The sequence below is a fragment of the Panulirus ornatus genome, chromosome 55 (assembly GCF_036320965.1).
Source record: "Panulirus ornatus isolate Po-2019 chromosome 55, ASM3632096v1, whole genome shotgun sequence".
In the NCBI taxonomy this organism is placed as follows: Eukaryota; Metazoa; Arthropoda; class Malacostraca; order Decapoda; family Palinuridae; genus Panulirus; species Panulirus ornatus.
Window position 1 is genome coordinate 23,621,407 of NC_092278.1, and position 20,473 is coordinate 23,641,879.

Sequence of the window (20,473 nt, forward strand, 5' to 3'; positions counted from 1 at the left end):
TTGGGTTTTCAAGATTTTATTATTTTTAATACATTTGATTTAATTGGCATACTAAAGATCATAGAGGGCAAACAAAGGAAAACAATAATCCTCAACATTAATTTACTCATAAAGAGGAACAAAAACCCACTACACCCTAAACCATTGTTTCTACACATCAGACTTAGGTAATGTGTCCAGAGGCATCAGTGTTACTTAAACATACACCCACATTTAATGTATGAAAATTTGGTTACATATACTTTCCTTGTTTGTCACTGATAATGGAAAATATTAAAAATGCTTACAGAAGATCTAGATACTGTATTTACACAATAAAAAATCAGAAGACTATGAATTCCTAAAGTTTACACAAAATTTTGATCCAAGTAAAATACACTGAATATCACATCCATATGCAGGTAGATAATAAAGAATCTGTATAGGACTATGACTGCTTATTTTTACATATATCTCTTCATTCCACAGATGTTACAGTAATATATCTAAGATAGCTTCATATCTTACACACGTTCTTTGAAAAAAAAGCAAGTAATTAAACTAATGACTACGATGTACCAAATTGTTCAAGCACATCATTTCCTGAAATTTGAATTTCAATACAAGATATTAATTAGAAAAATCACCAATCAATCCTATGCTTTGGCATACATTAAAGGAAGGAAAGCACACTATAAGGCATGGATCCATGTGCAATCTGGAGGAATTAACAAAGTCATTTCAGTCATCAGCTCTGCTGTCAACTTTGATATTTCCCTTAAATAGCACTAACATGCCTTGAAGTAAAGCAGTGCAATAAATGCATCCTTTCACTTCACACAAAACTCTGAAACCTTCCATAAGGAATGCTGTTAGTTATTTGGAACCTTAGCTGTAATACTTCTATATTACAAGACATCTCTATCTGTATGAAATAACAACCAAGGCTCTAAATCCCTTAAAAAATTCTTCACTTCGGGACTTTCCTCCCTCAAAGACTTCCAGAGTCGTCCACATAAAGGTTGCCTGGAGTTATCTCATTCGTTTGACTAGGAACAGACTTCAGCATGCTCCACCATAAACACTCTCATCACTATAAGCTATGTATAAGAAGAAATCTTCCTCATGATGTTCCTGTAAATATGAAGATTTAAAAAATATTGATAACATTTGAAAAGAAATGAAGCTAATTTCTTAAGAATTATTTAAGACTTGTGGGGCATTTATTCCAAGGTATTCATAGAATGAACTGGAATGATTTATACAAGTATTTATACAATGAAATGGGTCAACATACTGTCAATGGACTGAACCGAGGCATGTGAAGCAGCTAAAGTAAAACATGGAAAAGTAATGAAGCCTGGTTGTGGATACGAGCTGTGGTTTTGGTGCATTTCGCTGGACAGATAGAGAATGGATGTGAGTGAACTTGGCCTTTCTTCATCTGTCCCTGGTGCTACCTCATAAATGTCGGAAACAGTGCTTAAGTGTAAAAGAGCAAGGGCATGGGAAATGTCTGCAGTAAACCATGGAAAGATTTGTGAGGCCTGGAGATGGACAGAGAACTGTTTCTGTGCATTGCACAGGACAGCTTGCGTATGGGTGTGAGTGGATGTGTCTTTTCTTCATCTCTTTCCTGGTGCTACCTCACTGGCATAGGTCAGCGATCAAGTGTAGGGGAAAATGGAATGCATATGTTATCTACCTTTCTCTTCCTTCATGCATTTGTGCTGTTTCCTGAGGGGCGGGATACCATCAGGAATGGATGAAGGTGAATACATATGAATATGTACATGTGTATATATATGCTATTTGTATATTTTATTATACTCTGTCGCTGTCTCCCGCGTTAGCAAGGTAGCGCCCACCCCACCCACATGTATATACATACACGTCCACACATGCACATATACATACCTATACATCTAAACATATACATATATATGCACACACACAGACACATACATATATACACATGTACATAATTCATACTGTCTGCCCTTATTCCCGTCGCCACCCCACCACACATGAATTGAAAACCCCCTCCCCCAGCATATGCATGAGGTAGCGCTAGGAAAAGACAACAAAGGCCACATTTGTTCACACTCAGTGTCTAGCTATCATGTATAATACACTGAAACCACAGCTCCCTTTCCACATCCAGGCCCCACAAAACTTTCCATGGTTTACCCCAGACACTTCACATGCCCTGGTTCAATCCACTGACAGCACATCGACCCCGGTATACCATATCGTTCCAATTCACTCTATTCCTTGTACGCCTTTAACCCTCCTGCATGTTCAGGCCCTGATCACTCAAATTTTTTTCACTCCATCTTTCCACCTCCAATTTGGTCTCCCACTTCTCCTCGTTCCCTCCACCTCTGATACATATATCCTCTTTGTCAATCTTTCCCCACTCATTCTCTCCATGTGAATAAACCATTTCAAAACACCCTCTTCTGCTCTCTCAACCACACTCTTTCTATTACCACACATCTCTCGTACCCTTTCATTACTTACCGATCAAACCACCTCACACCACATATTGTCCTCAAACATCTCATTTCCAGCACATCCACCCTCCTCTGCATAACTCTATCTATAGCCCACGCCTCGCAACCATATAACATTGTTGGAACCACTATTCCTTCAAACATCCATTTTTCCTTTCCAAGATAACGCTCTCAACTTCCACATATTTTTCAACACTCCCAGAACTTACGCCCCCTCCCCCACCCTATGATTCACTTCCGCTTCCATGGTCCCATCCGCTGCTAAATCCACTCCTAGATATCTAAACCACTTCACTTCCTCCAGTTTTTCTCCATTCAAACTTACCTCCCAGTTGACTTGTCCCTCAACCCTACTGTACCTAATAACCTTGCTCTGATTCACATTTACTCTCAGCTTTCTTCTTTCACACAGTTTACCAAACTCAGTCACCAGCTTCTGCAGTTTCTCACCCGAATCAGCCACCAGCACTGTATCATCAGCGAACAACAACTGACTCACTTCCCAAGCTCTCTCATCCAAAACAGACTGCATACTTGGCCCCTCTCCAAACTCTTGCATTCACCTCCCTAACAACCCCATCCATAAACAAAATAAACCACCATGGATACATCACACACCCCTGCCGCAAACCGACATTCACTGCGAACCAATCACTTTCCTCTCTTCCTACTCATATATATGCCTTACATCCTCGATAAAAACTTTTCACTGCTTCTAACAAATTGCTTTCCACACCATATATTCTTAACTCTATACCAACTCTATCATATGCCTTCTCCAGATCCATAAATGCAACATACAAATCCATTTGCTTTTCAAAGTGCTTCTCACATACATTCTTCAAAGTAAACACCTGACCCATACATCCTCTACCACCTAAGAAACCACACTGCTCTTCCCTAATCTGATGCTCTGTACATGCCTTCACCCTCTCAATCAATACCCTCCTATATAATTTCCCAGGAATACTCAACAAATACCTCTGTAATTTGAGCACTCACCTTTATCCCCATTGCCTTTACACAATAGCACTATGCATGCATTCTGCCAATCCTCAGGCACCTCACCATGAGTCATATGTATGTACATATATATAAAAATAAAAAAGTAAAATAAAATATATATATATATTTTAGTGAGGTAGCATTAAGAACAGAGGACTGAGCCTTTGAGGGAATATCCTCACTTGGCTCCCTTCTCTGTTCCTTCTTTTGGAAAATTGAAAAACGAGAGGGGAGGATTTCCAGCCCCCCGCTCCCTTCCCTTTTAGTCGCCTTCTACGACACGCAGGGAATACGTGAGAAGTATTCTTTCTCCCCTATCCAAAAGTGGGAACGGAGAATTGGGCCAGGTGAGGGTATTCCCTCAGAGGCCCAGTCCTCTGTTCTTAACGCTACCTCGCTAATGCGGGAAATGGCGAATAGTTTGAAAGAATATATATATATATATATATATATATATATATATATATATATATATATATATATATATATATATATATATATCTTTTTTTTTATACTTTGTCGCTGTCTCCCGCGTTTGCGAGGTAGCGCAAGGAAACAGACGAAAGAAATGGCCCAACCCCCCCCCATACACATGTATATACATACGTCCACACACGCAAATATACATACCTACACAGCTTTCCATGGTTTACCCCAGACGCTTCACATGTCTTGATTCAATCCACTGACAGCACATCAACCCCGGTATACCACATTGCTCCAATTCACTCTATTCCTTGCCCTCCTTTCACCCTCCTGCAAGTTCAGGCCCCGATCACACAAAATCTTTTTCACTCCATCTTTCCACCTCCAATTTGGTCTCCCTCTTCTCCTCGTTCCCTCCACCTCCGACACATATATCCTCTTGGTCAACCTTTCCTCACTCATTCTCTCCATGTGCCCAAACCATTTCAAAACACCCTCTTCTGCTCTCTCAACCACGCTCTTTTTATTTCCACACATCTCTCTCACCCTTACGTTACTTACTCGATCAAACCACCTCACACCACACATTGTCCTCAGACATCTCATTTCCAGCACATCCATCCTCCTGCGCACAACTCTATCCATAGCCCACGCCTCGCAACAATACAACATTGTTGGAACCACTATTCCTTCAAACATACCCATTTTTGCTTTCCGAGATAATGTTCTCGACTTCCACACATTCTTCAAGGCTCCCAGAATTTTCGCCCCCTCCCCCACCCTATGGTCCACTTCTGCTTCCATGGTTCCATCCGCTGCCAGATCCACTCCCAGATATCTAAAACACTTCACTTCCTCCAGTTTTTCTCCATATATAGGCCCCACATACCATTCCATGGTTTACCCCAGATGTTTCACAAGCCTGGGTTCACAACACAGACAGCACGTCAACCTGGTATACCACATCATTCCAATTCAATCTATTCCTTACATGCCTCTCACCATCCTGCAAATTCTGGCCCAAGTGCTCAAAATCTTTTTCACTCCACCCTTCCACCTTCAATTTGGTTTCCTGCTTCTTGTTCCCTCCACCTCTGACACATGTATCCTCTTTGTCAACCTTTCCTGACTCATTTGTTCCGTATGTCCAAACTATTTCAACACACCCTCTTCTGCTCTTTCAACCACACTCTTTATATTTCCACACATCTCTCTTACCCTTTCATTACTCAATCAAACCACCTCACACCATATACTGTCCTCAAACATTTCATTTTCAACACGTCTACCCTTCTCTGTAAAACCTATCTATAGCCCATGCTTTGCAACCATACAATACTGTTGGAACTAATATTCCTTCAAACATACCCATCTATGCTCTTCAAGATAACGTTCTCTCCTTCTACACATTCTTCATTACTCCTAGAACCTATTTCCCCCCAACCCACCCACCCCGTGACTCACCTCCACTTCCATGGTTATACTTGTTGCTAAGTCCACTCCAAGAAAAAAACACTTCACTTCCTTCAATTTTTCTCCATTCAAACTTACGTCTTAATTTACTGATCTCTCAACCATAGTGAACTAATAACCTTGTTCTTATTCACATTTACTCTAAACTTTCTCCATTCACACACTTTTCCATACTCATCCAAACTCAGTCACCAACTTCTGCAGTTTCTCTCTCGAATCAGCCACCAGTGCTATATCACTGGCAAACAACAACTGACTGACTTCCAAAGCCCTCTAATCCCAACAGACTGCATACTTGCCCCTCTTTCCAAAACTTACATTTGCTTCCCTATCCCCCACCCCCATCCATAAACAAATTAAACAACCATGGGGACATCACACACCCCTGCCACAGACTGACCTTCACTTGGAACCAATCACTCTCCTCTCCTCCTGAATATCCTTACCAACCAATCAACAACAATCACTCCTTTTCTTAATAAATTCAACTGCAATACCATCCAAACCCACCACCATGCCAGATTTCATCTTCCACCTTCCACAAAGCTTTCACTTTCTTCTCTCTTAATCAAACCATTCTCCCTGACCCTTTCACTTTGCACACCCCCCCAACCAAAACACCCTACAACTGCCCCATCAAACACATTCTATAAACCTTCAAAATACACACTCCATCTCCTCGCTTCATCACTACCTTATTATCACATCCCCCCTTGCCCCCTTCACCGATGTTCCCATTTGTTCTCGTCTCATGCACATCATTTACCTCCCTTCAAAACAACTTTTTATTCTCCGTAAAGTGTAATGATACTCTCTCACCCTAACTCTCATTTGCCCTCTTTTTCAACCCTTGCACCCTCCCTTGACCACCTGCCATTTTCTTTTTTACATCTCCCAGTCATCTGCACTCCTTCCTTGAAAGTATCGTCCAAATGCCTCTTTTCTCTCTTTCACTAACAACTTTACTTCTTCATCCCACCACTCACTACCCTTTCTAATCTGCCCACCTCCCACCTTTCTCATGCCACGTATGTGTTTTGTACATGCCATCACTGCTTCCCTAAATACATCTCATTCCTCATCATTTGCTCTCATCTTCTGCCATTCTACACTCAATCTCTCCTGGCACTTACTCACACAAGTCTCCTTTCCAAGCTCACTTACTTTCACCACTCTCTTCTCCCCAACATCTTCTCTTCTTTTCTGAAAATATCTATAAATCTTCACCTTCGCCTCCATAAGATAGTGATCAGACAACCCCATCAGCTGCCCCTCTCAACACATAACACCCAAAAGTCTCTCTTTTACATGCCTATCAATTAACACAATCTAAGAATGCCCTTTGACCATCTCTCCTACTCACATACGTATATTATGTATATCTCTCATTTTAAACAAACATTCCCAATCACCAGTCTTTTTTCGGCACACATATCCACAAGCACTTCACCATTACCATTCACAACACTGAATATCCCACGTACACCAATTATACCCTTATCTGTCACATTACTCACCTTCGCATTGAAATTACCCATCACTAATATCTGGTCCCATGCACCAAAGCTACTGACACACTCAGCTCCTCCCAGCATAAGCATCAATAATCACCTCACTCTCTCTATCAACTTTCAGTTTTACCCACATCAATCTAGAAACTGACTGACAAAGATGCGGAGGAAGAGATATTTCAACTGAAAAAATTTATAATTGTGTACAATAAAGCAGTTTTGTCAAGATGGAGTGAAGAGAAATGACTTGACTTTTAGAGCATACACTAAAAGATTAAGCACCTAAAATAATGTGGAACACAGTTATTCTTGGACATTAATCCTAAGTTGAGGAATTGTGTGTGAACTCATATCTAACTTGATCCAATTTCTGTAAATGAAAAGTTACAATAATAATTTTCTCTCTTTACATGTTCTTCTCCACTTCCATCAGTGTGAGCTTTAGATGCTAACTTCTGAACGAAGGCATGCAGTCCACTTCACCTCAGCCCCTACTTAAAAAATCCTCCTACACATTTGCGGAGCACTATTCATATATAAATTTCTGTCATCAATAGCTGTTCTTTTAATTACAACCTACTTTATCAAAGTTTTGACTAAATAATCAAGACATCATGGAAAGAAGGAAGAAGAAACACATTCAGCATTCACATTGTAATAATCTCATTCTTCAAAACTTTTGGCAAGTAATACTGAAAAAATAATATTGTTTACAGTTCTCTTAAAACTAACAACACGTATTCTACAATACTACATCATATCTTACAAACATACCTGGTAGAGGGAGCCCATTGTAGCAGAGGTTGGAGGAATCACATTATTGACAAAGAAGAATAGAGCATCTTCAGGTCGCAGATGGATTCGCTTCCGGATTAGGAAATAAAACTGTCCAACAGTAAGGTCACTTGGAACTAGGTATTTCTTTTTGTCCAAATCGCCAATGCGAGCCTTAGGAGCCTTTTCCACAATTACCTGCAAGATTGCTAAACTGTTAACCCTACATAAAAGTTCTCTTTAATTTTGGTCTTGACAGTTGCATTTGCATTTCCTGTAGGCAAGATACAGGAAGTTCTATGGTACATCTGTTTTATCCTGTCACTATAAATCATGCCATTCCCAACAGTCAAGCTTGATAGCAAATGCAAAGTATCTAATTACCGTAGCTGTGGCAATTCAAGAAGGATGGTTGGAGAGCTTTTGATTCCATTATGAATAATAAAGGTGTGAAGGAAGAACCACCATAAATAACATATATATGAAGTACTCCATTTTGGGGTATGAAACATGTTTTCAGGAGAAATAATTGCAGCACCTATACAACACTTACAGACTTTGTGATATTGATTAAGTATGGTTTCCTGAAGTGAAGGACATGGTTATGCCTAATGTGTGTTATTGCGTATTTAATAAAGAATACTCAGAATTGAACAGAGAATGAGTGACTCAGAAGGATGAAGGAACAAGTGAATGAGAGTTTTGGTATGACATGGAATGCAAAGGGAATGAATTGAGAAGTGGTAGCGTGGGTAAAATGTAATAATTTGAGGTGGCATAGGCAGGAGAGAGTATAATAGTACTATTAAAGGGGTTACTGTGATAAGACCACATGTGACATGGGAAGAGTGAGAGTACTTATTGGAGGGAAAGAAATGAGGAAAAAATGCAGAATGGTGTATGCGCAAGAGGCATGTACAGAGAGGATAAGTGGAGACTCTCTGGCCGTGGCCATCCCTTTGATGGGAGTCCCTTAAAGGAACGAGCACCAGAAATATAAATAAACAATCAGAAAGACAAACTGCATTTTAATGCCACTGACATTAACCAAATAACAGTAGTTTCCCTCTTCTGACAAGCAAAACTGGTCTGAACTGAGGAAAAATAATAAAAAGGAAACAAGTATCAATGTGAGGAGGGAAGGAAGAAGAGTTGATGTGCAAAATGAAATCTTCAATATATGACTGAATACAGTTGAAAGTTCAGGAGAGATCACTTACGGAGAAGACGGAATGTGACAGGACAGAACTCTACGGTCCCTAGTGCAGAGATGCTGCAAATGGCATGTATATTTGTATTATCACAACAGTGAAAAATCAGTATTTCTCAGGTGCTGAGAAAAACTGGTAGTCTTCATGTGCTCTAATGATATCTAGGTTACATCTACTTAACCTAAACTTATAATACAGTACACTAGGACCACCATAAAGTATTTATACTCTTGTGAAAAGTGATGTACATTAGTGTGGTGGTAACCATAAGGAGTACAACTTTTTAATGCTACTTTCAAGTGTTACTGGGGAAAGTTATAAACATACGCAAAAGTCCGGGGTTAACATAAAGTTAAAATCTCATTAAACTTCACCTAGCAGCTGAAATTTCTCAATCAATAATGTTATCATCAAATATATGAGTTATACCCATGGCTTCATCATTTGACCAACTGCCAAAAACAGTTAACAAAGATCAAACACGGAAGATGGCAGCACCTCTACTTATCCTCCCTAATTACCAGTCAATGTGGGCAGCCCACAGTAGCAAACCACATTACAATTGGCTTACCAGTATGCCCAAAACAAATTAACGCTTCTAAGATAATCGAGAAGTTTTCATAAATGTCAAATTCTACAATAGTTTAACCTTCTTTTATGTCAATTAAACTTCTATATTCCTTGGCCTTCAGACCATTGCTTACCAGCATCTATCAATGTTCATACAATGAAAAAAACAACCAGTTTAGCCCGACACTACAATTAGCTTTCCCTCTCGAATGGTTTTGATCAATGGTAGTATTGTGCATTTTGAAAATGTCATATCGACTGTGGAGCATGATTCTGAGCATTATATCTAAATCAATCGATAACATTTATGGTGACAGTAGTATATTATTCAACATAATCGCTGTTTCCTGGGTCAGCCAGGTAGCGCCATGACACAAAGAGTGGCCCATCCACTCTCTCACACACACACACACACACACATATATATATATATATATATATATATATATATATACACACACACACAAACAGACATATACATATACACACATCTACATTGATGCAGCCTGCAGATGAAAATGTAATCACTGCACACGGGAAGGATGAACGGGTGCAGCAACTGTTCAGTCTGTAAAGTTTGTTGACATCAGCAGTTGACACTAATAATGTCTCATACATTTCAATTAAAATCCTCAAAATTACAATAAAGGTCAGCAGCTAAGAATACATTTCTCTTCATTATTTCATTCACCGTATATCTTAAGCGATAATCAAAAACCTTGCCACTATCAAAAATTTTGGTATCATAGTACAGTAAGAAAAGTAAACACTCCAAATCATGCTCCACAACTCATACTATATTTTTCTAACGCTACTCTAGCATTAAGAACTATAATCGCTCAATATCCAAACATAGCTGATTCGCAGCATAAAAGATAATATATCAATCACTCAAGCTCCACAACATAGTGATAATGCTAACCTAATAAACCAAGGCACTTATTAAGAACCAGAGGTTTTCTCGAATCTTCACAGCCATTCCACCTAACACCTTGCGTATATACAACACTACCATATTCCATAAGCAATTTCAATGGCAGGGCTAGACACGATCTACCTTGAAAAATCCTGATAAAAAGCAGCTGAGAATATGTTGCAATTATCTAAGCTTCGCTACCAAATTCTGCTTCACTTTCCACCTTAATTCTTCATTTCTGAGGCCTACTATATGTCTTTTTTAACCCTTAAAGGTGATCTACTGGTAACCCTCTGCTTCTGGTAATTCTTAGGGGTACATTTACAGTAATAAGAAGGGTTCATGTGTACAGCGTACAAACATGAAAGTGTCCGAATTACCCATTGCATTATAAACGATTTATCCTCATTCTAGTAAATCAAATTTCATCGTTAATGAAATATTAACAGGTGGTATAAAAACAAAAGAGGTAAAGCTGAGCAGTGATGGCGGCGAGCAGATGACATTGAGTCATCCCAAGTGCGTCGTATATATTTACCTTTCTTGTTTATACTTACTGGCACTCTGTCTGGGTACTTCTTCCTAATTTTCTCCCCTTCCGCCCTCCTCTTCTCAAAGGGATGTTCTTCCTTATACTGCCACTTCATCCTGAGCGGTTGAAAGACTAGGAATGCAGCACACAGGAGTACGTCTTCTCTCGAAGAGTGAAATGCGTCTGTATTACCCGTCCTTGCCCGTGGCTCAATAAACAATGGCGAAACACATGGCGAAAGGGGTTCTTACTATAGAGTTAAAAACCTCTAAAATCTGTTGATGATATCTCAGCCGAAGATGAAGGTTTCGAGCCTATATCTAGATACATTATATGATCGAATTTCCTTTTCAAAGGAAGAATTTTGCCGTCTATTGTATTTGTTTGACAACAAAGACCGCCGAAATGAAGAACGTTCCGAGTGACGAAGTAGTTCTCATATTTGTCGTTCACATACCAAACATTTTGTCCTCATCGTCATACTTAAAAGTATACGTAAACTGGGAAGGTTTTGCCATTAACATTTCATTGAATTGATATTAACCTCATCAATTGCAATCTCTCGTAATCTATGATGTCATATTGGCTACATGCCAACTAGACAGCTGATCATGAAGGACATTCGTGATTTTTCCTCCAAAAAATAATATCATTAACCGTTAATTATATGTCAAGCCATTTGTTTATACTCATTCTGCAACTCTGAAAATGCAATGATCATCTTAGATTGCAATCTATGAGAACATCCACATAGGCAGAATTGCCAAAAACATCGTTCCTTACATTGTCTTGCTCGATCTCTGTTCTAAACCTTGATACTTGTAAATATGTAAACCAATCACAGTAGTAAAATCTACTGCCTCTTTGAAATGCGAAACATTCTTTTGATAAACGCTGTATAGATACTCTAACAATTTTTTTGTCAAAACATTCACGCTTCTCCGTAGCGAAAAATAGTTTGTTACAACTCGATTTATAAATAGGTAAACAGATGAACCTAATTCATAGCCCCTTTTCTAGATTCACAGCGAGGGCAATTATGCTGGGAAAGTAAACGTGTCAGTGATCAAAGGCAGCAGTCTAGACAATCTTCGTTTAGGTGAAGATTGAACTTCAAACTGACATGTAAGGGTTCGGTGAGGGCCAGTTGTGACAAGGGTGTATTGAACATAAGGATTAAGGCTAGTGGTGTTAGAGATGTTACGAAGGTCTGGTTTAAGAATGTAGTGAATATGAGGATGTAGTGTAAACGGCCTTTGAACTTCACGTTTCATCTTGCAGAAATGTCTTTCTTCAGACACTTTGTAGCGTAACATGTTTAGTTACAGAAGTAATGTACCATGAAATTAGCTCAGGTTTAGAATATATCCCCAAATTGATACATAAAAGGTGAAATACAAATCTAAACTATAGAAGTAAAAACTGTCGAAGTGGCTCAACATGGACGCAAAAGTGGCTCGCAGAATGGATCCTAAAAGGACATGCGTTGTGTTGATGACAAGCGGGGTGGATAAACGTTGACATATGTCTGGAAGGGCAGCAGGTGTTGTTGAAAATGAATTCACTAAGGAGCCGGAGAGTAAAGCCCTAGGTATGTCCTAACGCTTAGGAACCTCTGTCTTCTCTCGTCGCTGAGCGGATGACGAGAATATGCAACTTGTCAATCTCGGTCACCTCACGAGTTACGGGGCGACAAGAATGTCATCGCATTAGTTTACCATGTGGATCGTGCTGCATGCGGAATGTGGGTTAAGATTGCATATTATGATCCTGTCAGCTAAAACCGACAGTTATGAAAAGGTGATTCCTTTTTTTTATTTGACATTCTTCACTGATTATTTGCATTCGCCATTACGCAAGGGAAGTATTCGACGGTCAAGTAACATTTCTGAATAAATGAGGTTGTTGATAAGATGAATTTAAACCTTTCATGAAGGACAGTCTTTACTGTGAACTTGGGATTAAAGTTCATGGTGAGTTATTAACATTCATCAACTTAATCGGAAAGGTGTTCCATCATATTGTGGTAGAATGCGCTTGCTGCGTCACCTTACGCAACAACTGATGTAAACAATGCATTGGGAGATCTGCTGAAGGGAGAGAAGTTTACCTAGTAGAACTGTACCATCGTATTTTCTTATCGGTGAGATATAAAAGTGATAGGGTAATGGGACAATGAAGGAGGCTTCAAAAGTCATTTATCTTATCGTTGAGATGGTGATAAAGTGATGGGACAATGGAGGCTTCAGAAGTCATTCATTTTCGCACATTATCTAAAGTACAGTGGTTCAAGAAGGCTAGTGAGAAAGTTCAGTGTTAAAGGTTGTTTCAATGTTGGTATGCCTTGAGAAGGCAAATTGTGATCATTAAGATAAATATCATGTGAGACCTTCAGACACTTTAAGTGCTATGTAATTCTAAACAAATTAAAGTGTTAGATTGATATATTATCTTATGGAAATGGATATCAAATGATATAATTTAATCAGAACAAATGTTGGCTTTAACACAAATTTTGAGTACTTACACTTACCAATGTTAATCTTCTTGGTTGTGTTTAATTCATAAATTATTTTATAACACCAAAATGTAATGAAGTTACTCAAGGTTGTAATCAACTCATAGATTAATCATACAGATGACCGAATCCTTGCAGAAGACACTTTTCTTTGGTTCTTAATAATAGAGAGTAGTGCAATATTACAGGATGGGAGGGTTTACAGGACCCTGCTTTTACCCTACTTATTTCCTTCATGTTATGTTACTTGAAAGGGTTGTGTAGGTAGTATTCTATCACCCTTATCCCTATGAGTGTAATATATTCCTGAGAGAATGATAACTTTACCATTCACGAAATACTAGTGCAACTAATAATGTGTTTTATGAAAAAAGGATAAAGCTATTTAAATTTACATATGATTTTTTCAGTGATAAATGGCTAGTAACACCTTGATTGTTGTTATGTGCAGTTTCTTGAATTGGATTATTGTAAATGATAACAAGGGGAATGAATTGTGGAGTGGTAGAATGGGTGATACGTAATGCTTTGAGGTGGTTTGGACATGTGGAGGAAGACCGTCTGTGACATAAGCAAATAGGGTAGAGGAGTCCTGAGGGAGAGAAATGGTGGAAGAATGTGTGGAATGGTGTATGGTAGGGAAGGCATATTTGGACAGGGATTCGTAGAGACATTTTTTGCTGTGGCAGAAATGGGAACAGATGCCAGAGATATAGATAGGTATATGTAAATAAGAAAAAAAAGTGTATGTAGATGTTCAAATGAATGATATATTTATATCAGTTTGTGAAAGGCAGACCAAATGGTATTACTTTGCAAACATACAAATACTGCTCACAGGAGAGGTAGTATGTTACTCCAATTAAATACCAAGAATGTTTTGGATCAGGCCCTTTAATCTCCATGGGAAGAGACCCCTCAGAACTCCCTGCTTTCAAAATATAACCTTCTACTTTAAAAGTTAAAAAGTTTGATAAAGCTATATATTCCTACTTAGTAATGTTTCCAATTTTATTTTCTCTTTGTCACCTCTTTTCTTTATAAATGTGCTGTTTACAGAGCTGTACTTAATTTGGACAGTTACTTTTCAAAGCTAGTTATCAAGGGATAAGTCTTTCTTGTTTTTCAGCATAAGAGCATTGTCTCTAATTAGATTTTAAGGTATTTTGCCACATGTCATTTCAAGATTATAAACCAATTTGAATTTTTTTTTGTAGAATACAAAGGCAAAGCTATTGTCTCTTGCCTACAAGATGGATAAAATTAACAAAGCTGTGGCTTTCTGCTGGCTGCGAAATGACCTGAGATTTCATGACAATGAGGTATGCAAATAACTTTTACACTTCTTGCAAATATTGTCTTTTTATTGCTAATAGCAAGCAGTTAATGTAACTCAAGTTTCAAAAATATTAGATGGTACTGCAATATAATATTGCATTCTTCCAAAAAATGGTACATATTTGATATAAAATCTGTGTTGTATGGAGCTGCTTTATACTGTAAGATTCATACTGGAGAGACCTTCTTTAATTATGTGCAATCTGATAAGGCAAGAAATGGAAATAGAATCTTGAAACTGATGGGAATTTTCCAGGTACTGTTGAAGGCTAACAATAATGCAGACAACATTATTCCGGTGTACTGTTTTGACCCAAGACATTTCCAAAGGACATATCACTTTGGATTCCCAAAAACAGGGATGCATCGAGCAAAATTTCTGCGAGAGTGTGTGGAGGACCTACGAAGTACCTTAAGAAAGAAGGGCAGGTATATTGATTAGACAGGGATAATGCTCTGCAATGACCACCCACTGAAAAAACTGTATCATTAAATATCAAAACAATGTTAATAGGGTTTCTTTGCAAAGCTATGCACATAGATAATTCTATTTTTAGTAGGCTATGTTAGGTTGTTTCAAACGATTCCTTTAGAAAGTGATGGGACTTCACATTATGTGGAATTGAATTTGTGTTTTGAATAATTCATTTTATTTTGAGGTAGGAGATGGCAACAAAGTATACTAAATGAAATAAAATATATATATATATATATATATATATATATATATATATATATATTTTTTTTTTTTTGCTTTGTCGGTCTCCCGCGTTTGCGAGGTAGCGCAAGGAAACAGACGAAAGAAATGACCCAACCCACCCCCATACACATGTATATACATACGTCCACACACGCAAAATATACATACCTACACAGCTTTCCATGGTTTACCCCAGACGCTTCACATGCCCCGATTCAATCCACTGACAGCACGTCAACCCCGGTATACCACTCGCTCCAATTCACTCTATTCCTTGCCCTCCTTTCACCCTCCTGCATGTTCAGGCCCCGATCACACAAAATCTTTTTCACTCCATCTTTCCACCTCCAATTTGGTCTCCCTCTTCTCCTCGTTCCCTCCACCTCCGACACATATATCCTCTTGGTCAATCTTTCCTCACTCATTCTCTCCATGTGCCCAAACCATTTCAAAACACCCTCTTCTGCTCTCTCAACCACGCTCTTTTTATTTCCACACATCTCTCTTACCCTTACGTTACTCGATCAAACCACCTCACACCACACATTGTCCTCAAACATCTCATTTCCAGCACATCCATCCTCCTGCGCACAACTCTATCCATAGCCCACGCCTCGCAACCATACAACATTGTTGGAACCACTATTCCTTCAAACATACTCATTTTTGCTTTCCGAGATAATGTTCTCGACTTCCACACATTCTTCAAGGCTCCCAGAATTTTCGCCCCCTCCCCCACCCTATGATCCACTTCCGCTTCCATGGTTCCATCCGCTGCCAGATCCACTCCCAGATAACTAAAACACTTCACTTCCTCCAGTTTTTCTCCATTCAAACTCACCTCCCAATTGACTTGACCCTCAACCCTACTGTACCTAATAACCTTGCTCTTATTCACATTTACTCTTAACTTTCTTCTTTCACACACTTTACCAAACTCAGTCACCAGCTTCTGCAGTTTCTCACATGAATCAGCCACCAGCGCTGTATATATATATATATATATATATATATATATATATATATATTTTTTTTTTTTCATACTATTCGCCATTTCCCGCGATAGCGAGGTAGCGTTAAGAACAGAGGACTGGGCCTTTGAGGAAATACCCTCACCTGGCCCCCTTCTCTGTTCCTTCTTTTGGAAATTAAAATAAAAAAATGAGAGGGGAGGATTTCCAGCCCCCCGCTCCCTTCTCTTTTAGTCGCCTTCTACGACACGCAGGGAATACGTGGGAAGTATTCTTTCTCCCCTATATATATATATATATATATATATATATATATATATATATATATATATTTTTTTTTTTTTTTTTTCAAACTATTCGCCATTTCCCGCATTAGCGAGGTAGCGTTAAGAACAGAGGACTGGGCCTTTGAGGGAATACCCTCACCTGGCCCAATTCTCTGTTCCTTCTTTTGGAAAATTAAAAAAAAAACCGAGAGGGGAGGATTTCCAGCCCCCCGCTCCCTCCCCTTTTAGTCGCCTTCTACGACACGCAGGGAATACGTGGGAAGTACTCTTAATCCCCTATCCCCAGGGATAATATATATATATATATATATATATATATATATATATATATATATATATATATATATATATATATATATATATATCTGTTTCCCATTTTAGAAAGTTAAAAAAATACAAGGAGGGGAGGATTTCTGGCCCCCCGCTCCAAATTGGAGGTGGAAAGATGGAGTGAAAAAGATTTTGTGTGATCGGGGCCTGAACATGCAGGAGGGTGAAAGGAGGGCAAGGAATAGAGTGAATTGGAGCGATGTGGTATACCGGGGTTGACGTGCTGTCAGTGGATTGAATCAAGACATGTGAAGCGTCTGGGGTAAACCATGGAAAGCTGTGTAGGTATGTATATTTGCGTGTGTGAACGTATGTATATACATGTGTATGGGGGGGGTTGGGCCATTTCTTTCGTCTGTTTCCTTGCGCTACCTCGCAAACGCGGGAGACAGCGACAAAGTATAAAAAAAAAAAAAAAAAAAAAAAATATATATATATATATTGTCCCTGGGGATAGGGGATTAAGAATACTTCCCACGTATTCCCTGCGTGTCGTAGAAGGCGACTAAAAGGGGAGGGAGCGGGGGCTGGAAATCCTCCCCTCTCATTTTTTTTTTTTTTTTCCCAAAAGAAGGAACAGAGAATTGGGCCAGGTGAGGGTATTCCCTCAAAGGCCCAGTCCTCTGTTCTTAATGCTACCTCGCTAACGCGGGAAATGGCGAATAGTTTGAAAGAAATATATATATATATATATGTATATATATATATATATATATATATATATCCCTGGGGATAGGGGATTAAGAATACTTCCCACGTATTCCCTGCGTGTCGTAGAAGGCGACTAAAAGGGGAGGGAGCGGGGGGCTGGAAATCCTCCCCTCTCGTTTTTTTTTTTTTTTTTTTTCCAAAAGAAGGAACAGAGAATTGGGCCAGGTGAGGGTATTCCCTCAAAGGCCCAGTCCTCTGTTCTTAATGCTACCTCGCTAACGCGGGAAATGGCGAATAGTTTAAAAGAAAAAGAAAAGAATATATATATATATATATATATATATATATATATATATATATATATATATATATACATATACATATTGTTATACATAATCGCTGTTTCCCATGTCAGCGAGGTAGTGCCAGGAAAGAGATAAAGAATGGCCCATCCACTCATATATGCATAAACGCCCATATACGCACATATACATATCAACATATATATACATACACACAGACATATACATATATACACATGTACATATTTATACTTGCTTGCCTTCATCTATTCCTGTTGCTACCCTGCCCCACAGGAAACAGCATCGCTTCCCCCTGCTTCAGCGAGGTAACACCTGGAAAACAGACAAAAAAGGCCTCATTCGTTCACACTCAGTCTCTAGCTGTCGTGTGTAATGCAACAAAACCACAGCTTCCTAGCCACATCCAGATCCCACAGACCTCTCAATGGTTTACCCCAGATTTTTCACATGCCCTGTGTGTTTATGAGTGGATTGGCTATTCTTCATTTGTTTCTTGGCACTACCTCTCTGATGTGGGAAATGGCAATCAAGTGTAATAAAAAGAATGTATAATAGTAATTGTTTTTGTTAGTTTTATTACTTTTTATTGTACTATATGTGTTACTTTTGAATGGAAAGTAGCATGGATATACATCATAACCTGACAGTTTGGTATTTGTGCATTTCTACATATCCAGTTGTAAATGTTAGCTAAATGGATATGTAAATTGCTATAGTTTTCATGTGATTTCACATGACCTTATCACTTCAATACAGTACTAACTCCATGTTGTAGAAATTAATATTTTATTCCACAGTGACCTTGTGGTAAGGTTTGGGAAGCCCGAGGAAATTTTACCTGGCCTTTTGAAATCTGTTCCAGCCTCTTCTCACTTCCTTGTGTTTCAGGAAGAGGTAAATTTACAGAAGTAATTAGTAAATTTGAACTGTTACAGAATGTAATATTTGCTTTGGTAATACATATATTAAACTGGAATATCACATGCATGTCACACAAATCATGAGCATTTTACCTTTATTTGGATTTCACACTCTTCTTATTGACTCGATCTGGGTCTCAGAATAGATCACTGGAAAATTCTTTTCCTTTTGGTGATCTTGTGTGAAGACTTTTCTCTAACCTTCTCCTTTATGCTCTTAATGCTTATGGAATGCACTGCAAAGAAGGGAAATGTAGGTTTTAAAGGTAGAAAAACATTCACCAAAGTGGTGTTTTGCAAGCAGGTATACTTTTTTATTCATCCTGCATGGCTCTTTCTCCCAAATTTGAAAAACTTATCTCTTACTTTTCTTGACTGCCTTGGGGACATCAGGTTTTAGATGTTTATTGATTGGCCAAAGGTGGTCCTATCTATATGAGCATTTTACTATAGACATCATTGAGTCCTTTACAAATGTTTAGTTTAGGCTGCTGCCTCCTCATCAGTTATGAGGCTCAAAGAGCCCTTAGCTGGTATATTACCAAGAGATGGTCAGTCAGTGATCACAAGAAACCACTTTGGAAAGAAAAGGTTTTTCAACCTTCAAAACCTACATTCTTTGGATTTAGTATACATAGAGATGAAATAACATGATGTGGTGGCCGCTTTTTTTTCGTGGTCAGAAGTTTGGCCAATTAACACTTAAATTTCTTATTGTCAGAGCAACCACTGGAACAATCTTTTTAATTCTTAGTCAATTTCATACTTATTAAACAATGACACCATGACAACACAATAATGCCTTAGTGAAAAAACTGCAGGTGAAACATATGAAATGGGCAAACAGGAAAATGTATCTCATGGATAAAGTAATGAAAAATAGGAAATAGAAATTGAAAAGATATCTGCAGGACAACCACATTTGGGCTTGGTTGGCCCAAGCTGTGGATTTAATAATAACCAAAGCCTGTACCTTGACCATGAAACTCATGTATGTGCAAATCACCACAGTGTAGATTGAGCAATTAAAAAAAATTATGACAAGGGAAGGGTTTATACCTATGAAATTCTGCAAGTATCTAAATTTATGGAATTAGTGAAAAAGATTTTGAGCGATTTGGGCCTGAACATGTAGGAGGGTGAAAGGTGTGAATGAGATAGTGTGTAATGAAACAGTGATCAACTATGAAAGAAAAAGATTTATCTCAATAATATGTTAGAATTCTTAGTGTCTTTGTTATTGTATATATAAAATTTGTTATATTTTAGGTTACAAAAGAAGAGAGGGATATTCAGCAGGAGCTGCGAGAATGGTGCAAATCTGCTGGCATCCAGATTCACACATTCTGGGGATCAAGTCTGTATCATAGGACAGATTTACCTTTCCATATTGATAAGTAAGGATATGTATCATGTACTCAATCTTAGTAACATTGTTTGTCTTAAAACCAATATATTATATGCACTGAATAGTTAGCACTGCATGGGGATGGTGAGTATTGTATATACTAACTTGGTCATT

General features: G+C 38.5%; 3 protein-coding genes across 12 annotated transcripts in view; 1 reads left to right on the forward strand and 2 right to left on the reverse strand.

Annotated features, from left to right (window-relative positions):
* Nucleotides 1-11,132, reverse strand: Atg8a (Autophagy-related 8a). Its single transcript, XM_071693152.1, has 3 exons — nt 10,939-11,132; nt 7,685-7,882; nt 1-1,113 (listed from the first exon to the last, which is right to left on the reverse strand). The coding sequence occupies exons 1-3, from the start codon at nt 11,026-11,028 to the stop codon at nt 1,042-1,044; spliced, it is 360 nt and encodes a 119-aa protein (XP_071549253.1). The 5' UTR covers nt 11,029-11,132; the 3' UTR covers nt 1-1,041.
* A 114-nt stretch (nt 11,133-11,246) lies between these two features.
* The window catches only part of LOC139765570 (cryptochrome DASH-like), a 38,200-nt gene continuing 28,973 nt past the window's right edge, over nt 11,247-20,473 (forward strand). For 3 of the 7 annotated variants that reach the window (XM_071693143.1, XM_071693142.1, XM_071693144.1), the window contains exons 1-5: nt 11,247-11,402; nt 14,649-14,753; nt 15,026-15,198; nt 18,829-18,925; nt 20,221-20,348. In XM_071693143.1, coding sequence (XP_071549244.1) covers nt 11,247-11,402; nt 14,649-14,753; nt 15,026-15,198; nt 18,829-18,925; nt 20,221-20,348 — 659 coding nt within the window. Of the gene's footprint in view, nt 11,403-11,616; nt 12,039-12,574; nt 12,714-12,922; nt 13,057-14,648; nt 14,754-15,025; nt 15,199-18,828; nt 18,926-20,220; nt 20,349-20,473 lie in introns of those variants that run through there. The other 4 variants (XM_071693148.1, XM_071693146.1, XM_071693147.1 and 1 more) reach the window with 3 other exon arrangements.
* The window catches only part of LOC139765571 (uncharacterized), a 51,285-nt gene continuing 48,606 nt past the window's right edge, over nt 17,795-20,473 (reverse strand). For 3 of the 4 annotated variants that reach the window (XR_011716691.1, XR_011716689.1, XR_011716690.1), the window contains exons 7-8: nt 19,045-19,187; nt 17,795-18,343 (exon numbers count right to left, since the gene is read on the reverse strand). Coding sequence is in view for 1 of the 4 variants with exons in the window: in XM_071693149.1 (XP_071549250.1) it covers nt 19,169-19,187 (19 nt within the window). In the remaining 3 variants the exon portion in view is untranslated. Of the gene's footprint in view, nt 18,344-18,935; nt 19,188-20,473 lie in introns of those variants that run through there. The other variant, XM_071693149.1, reaches the window with a different exon arrangement.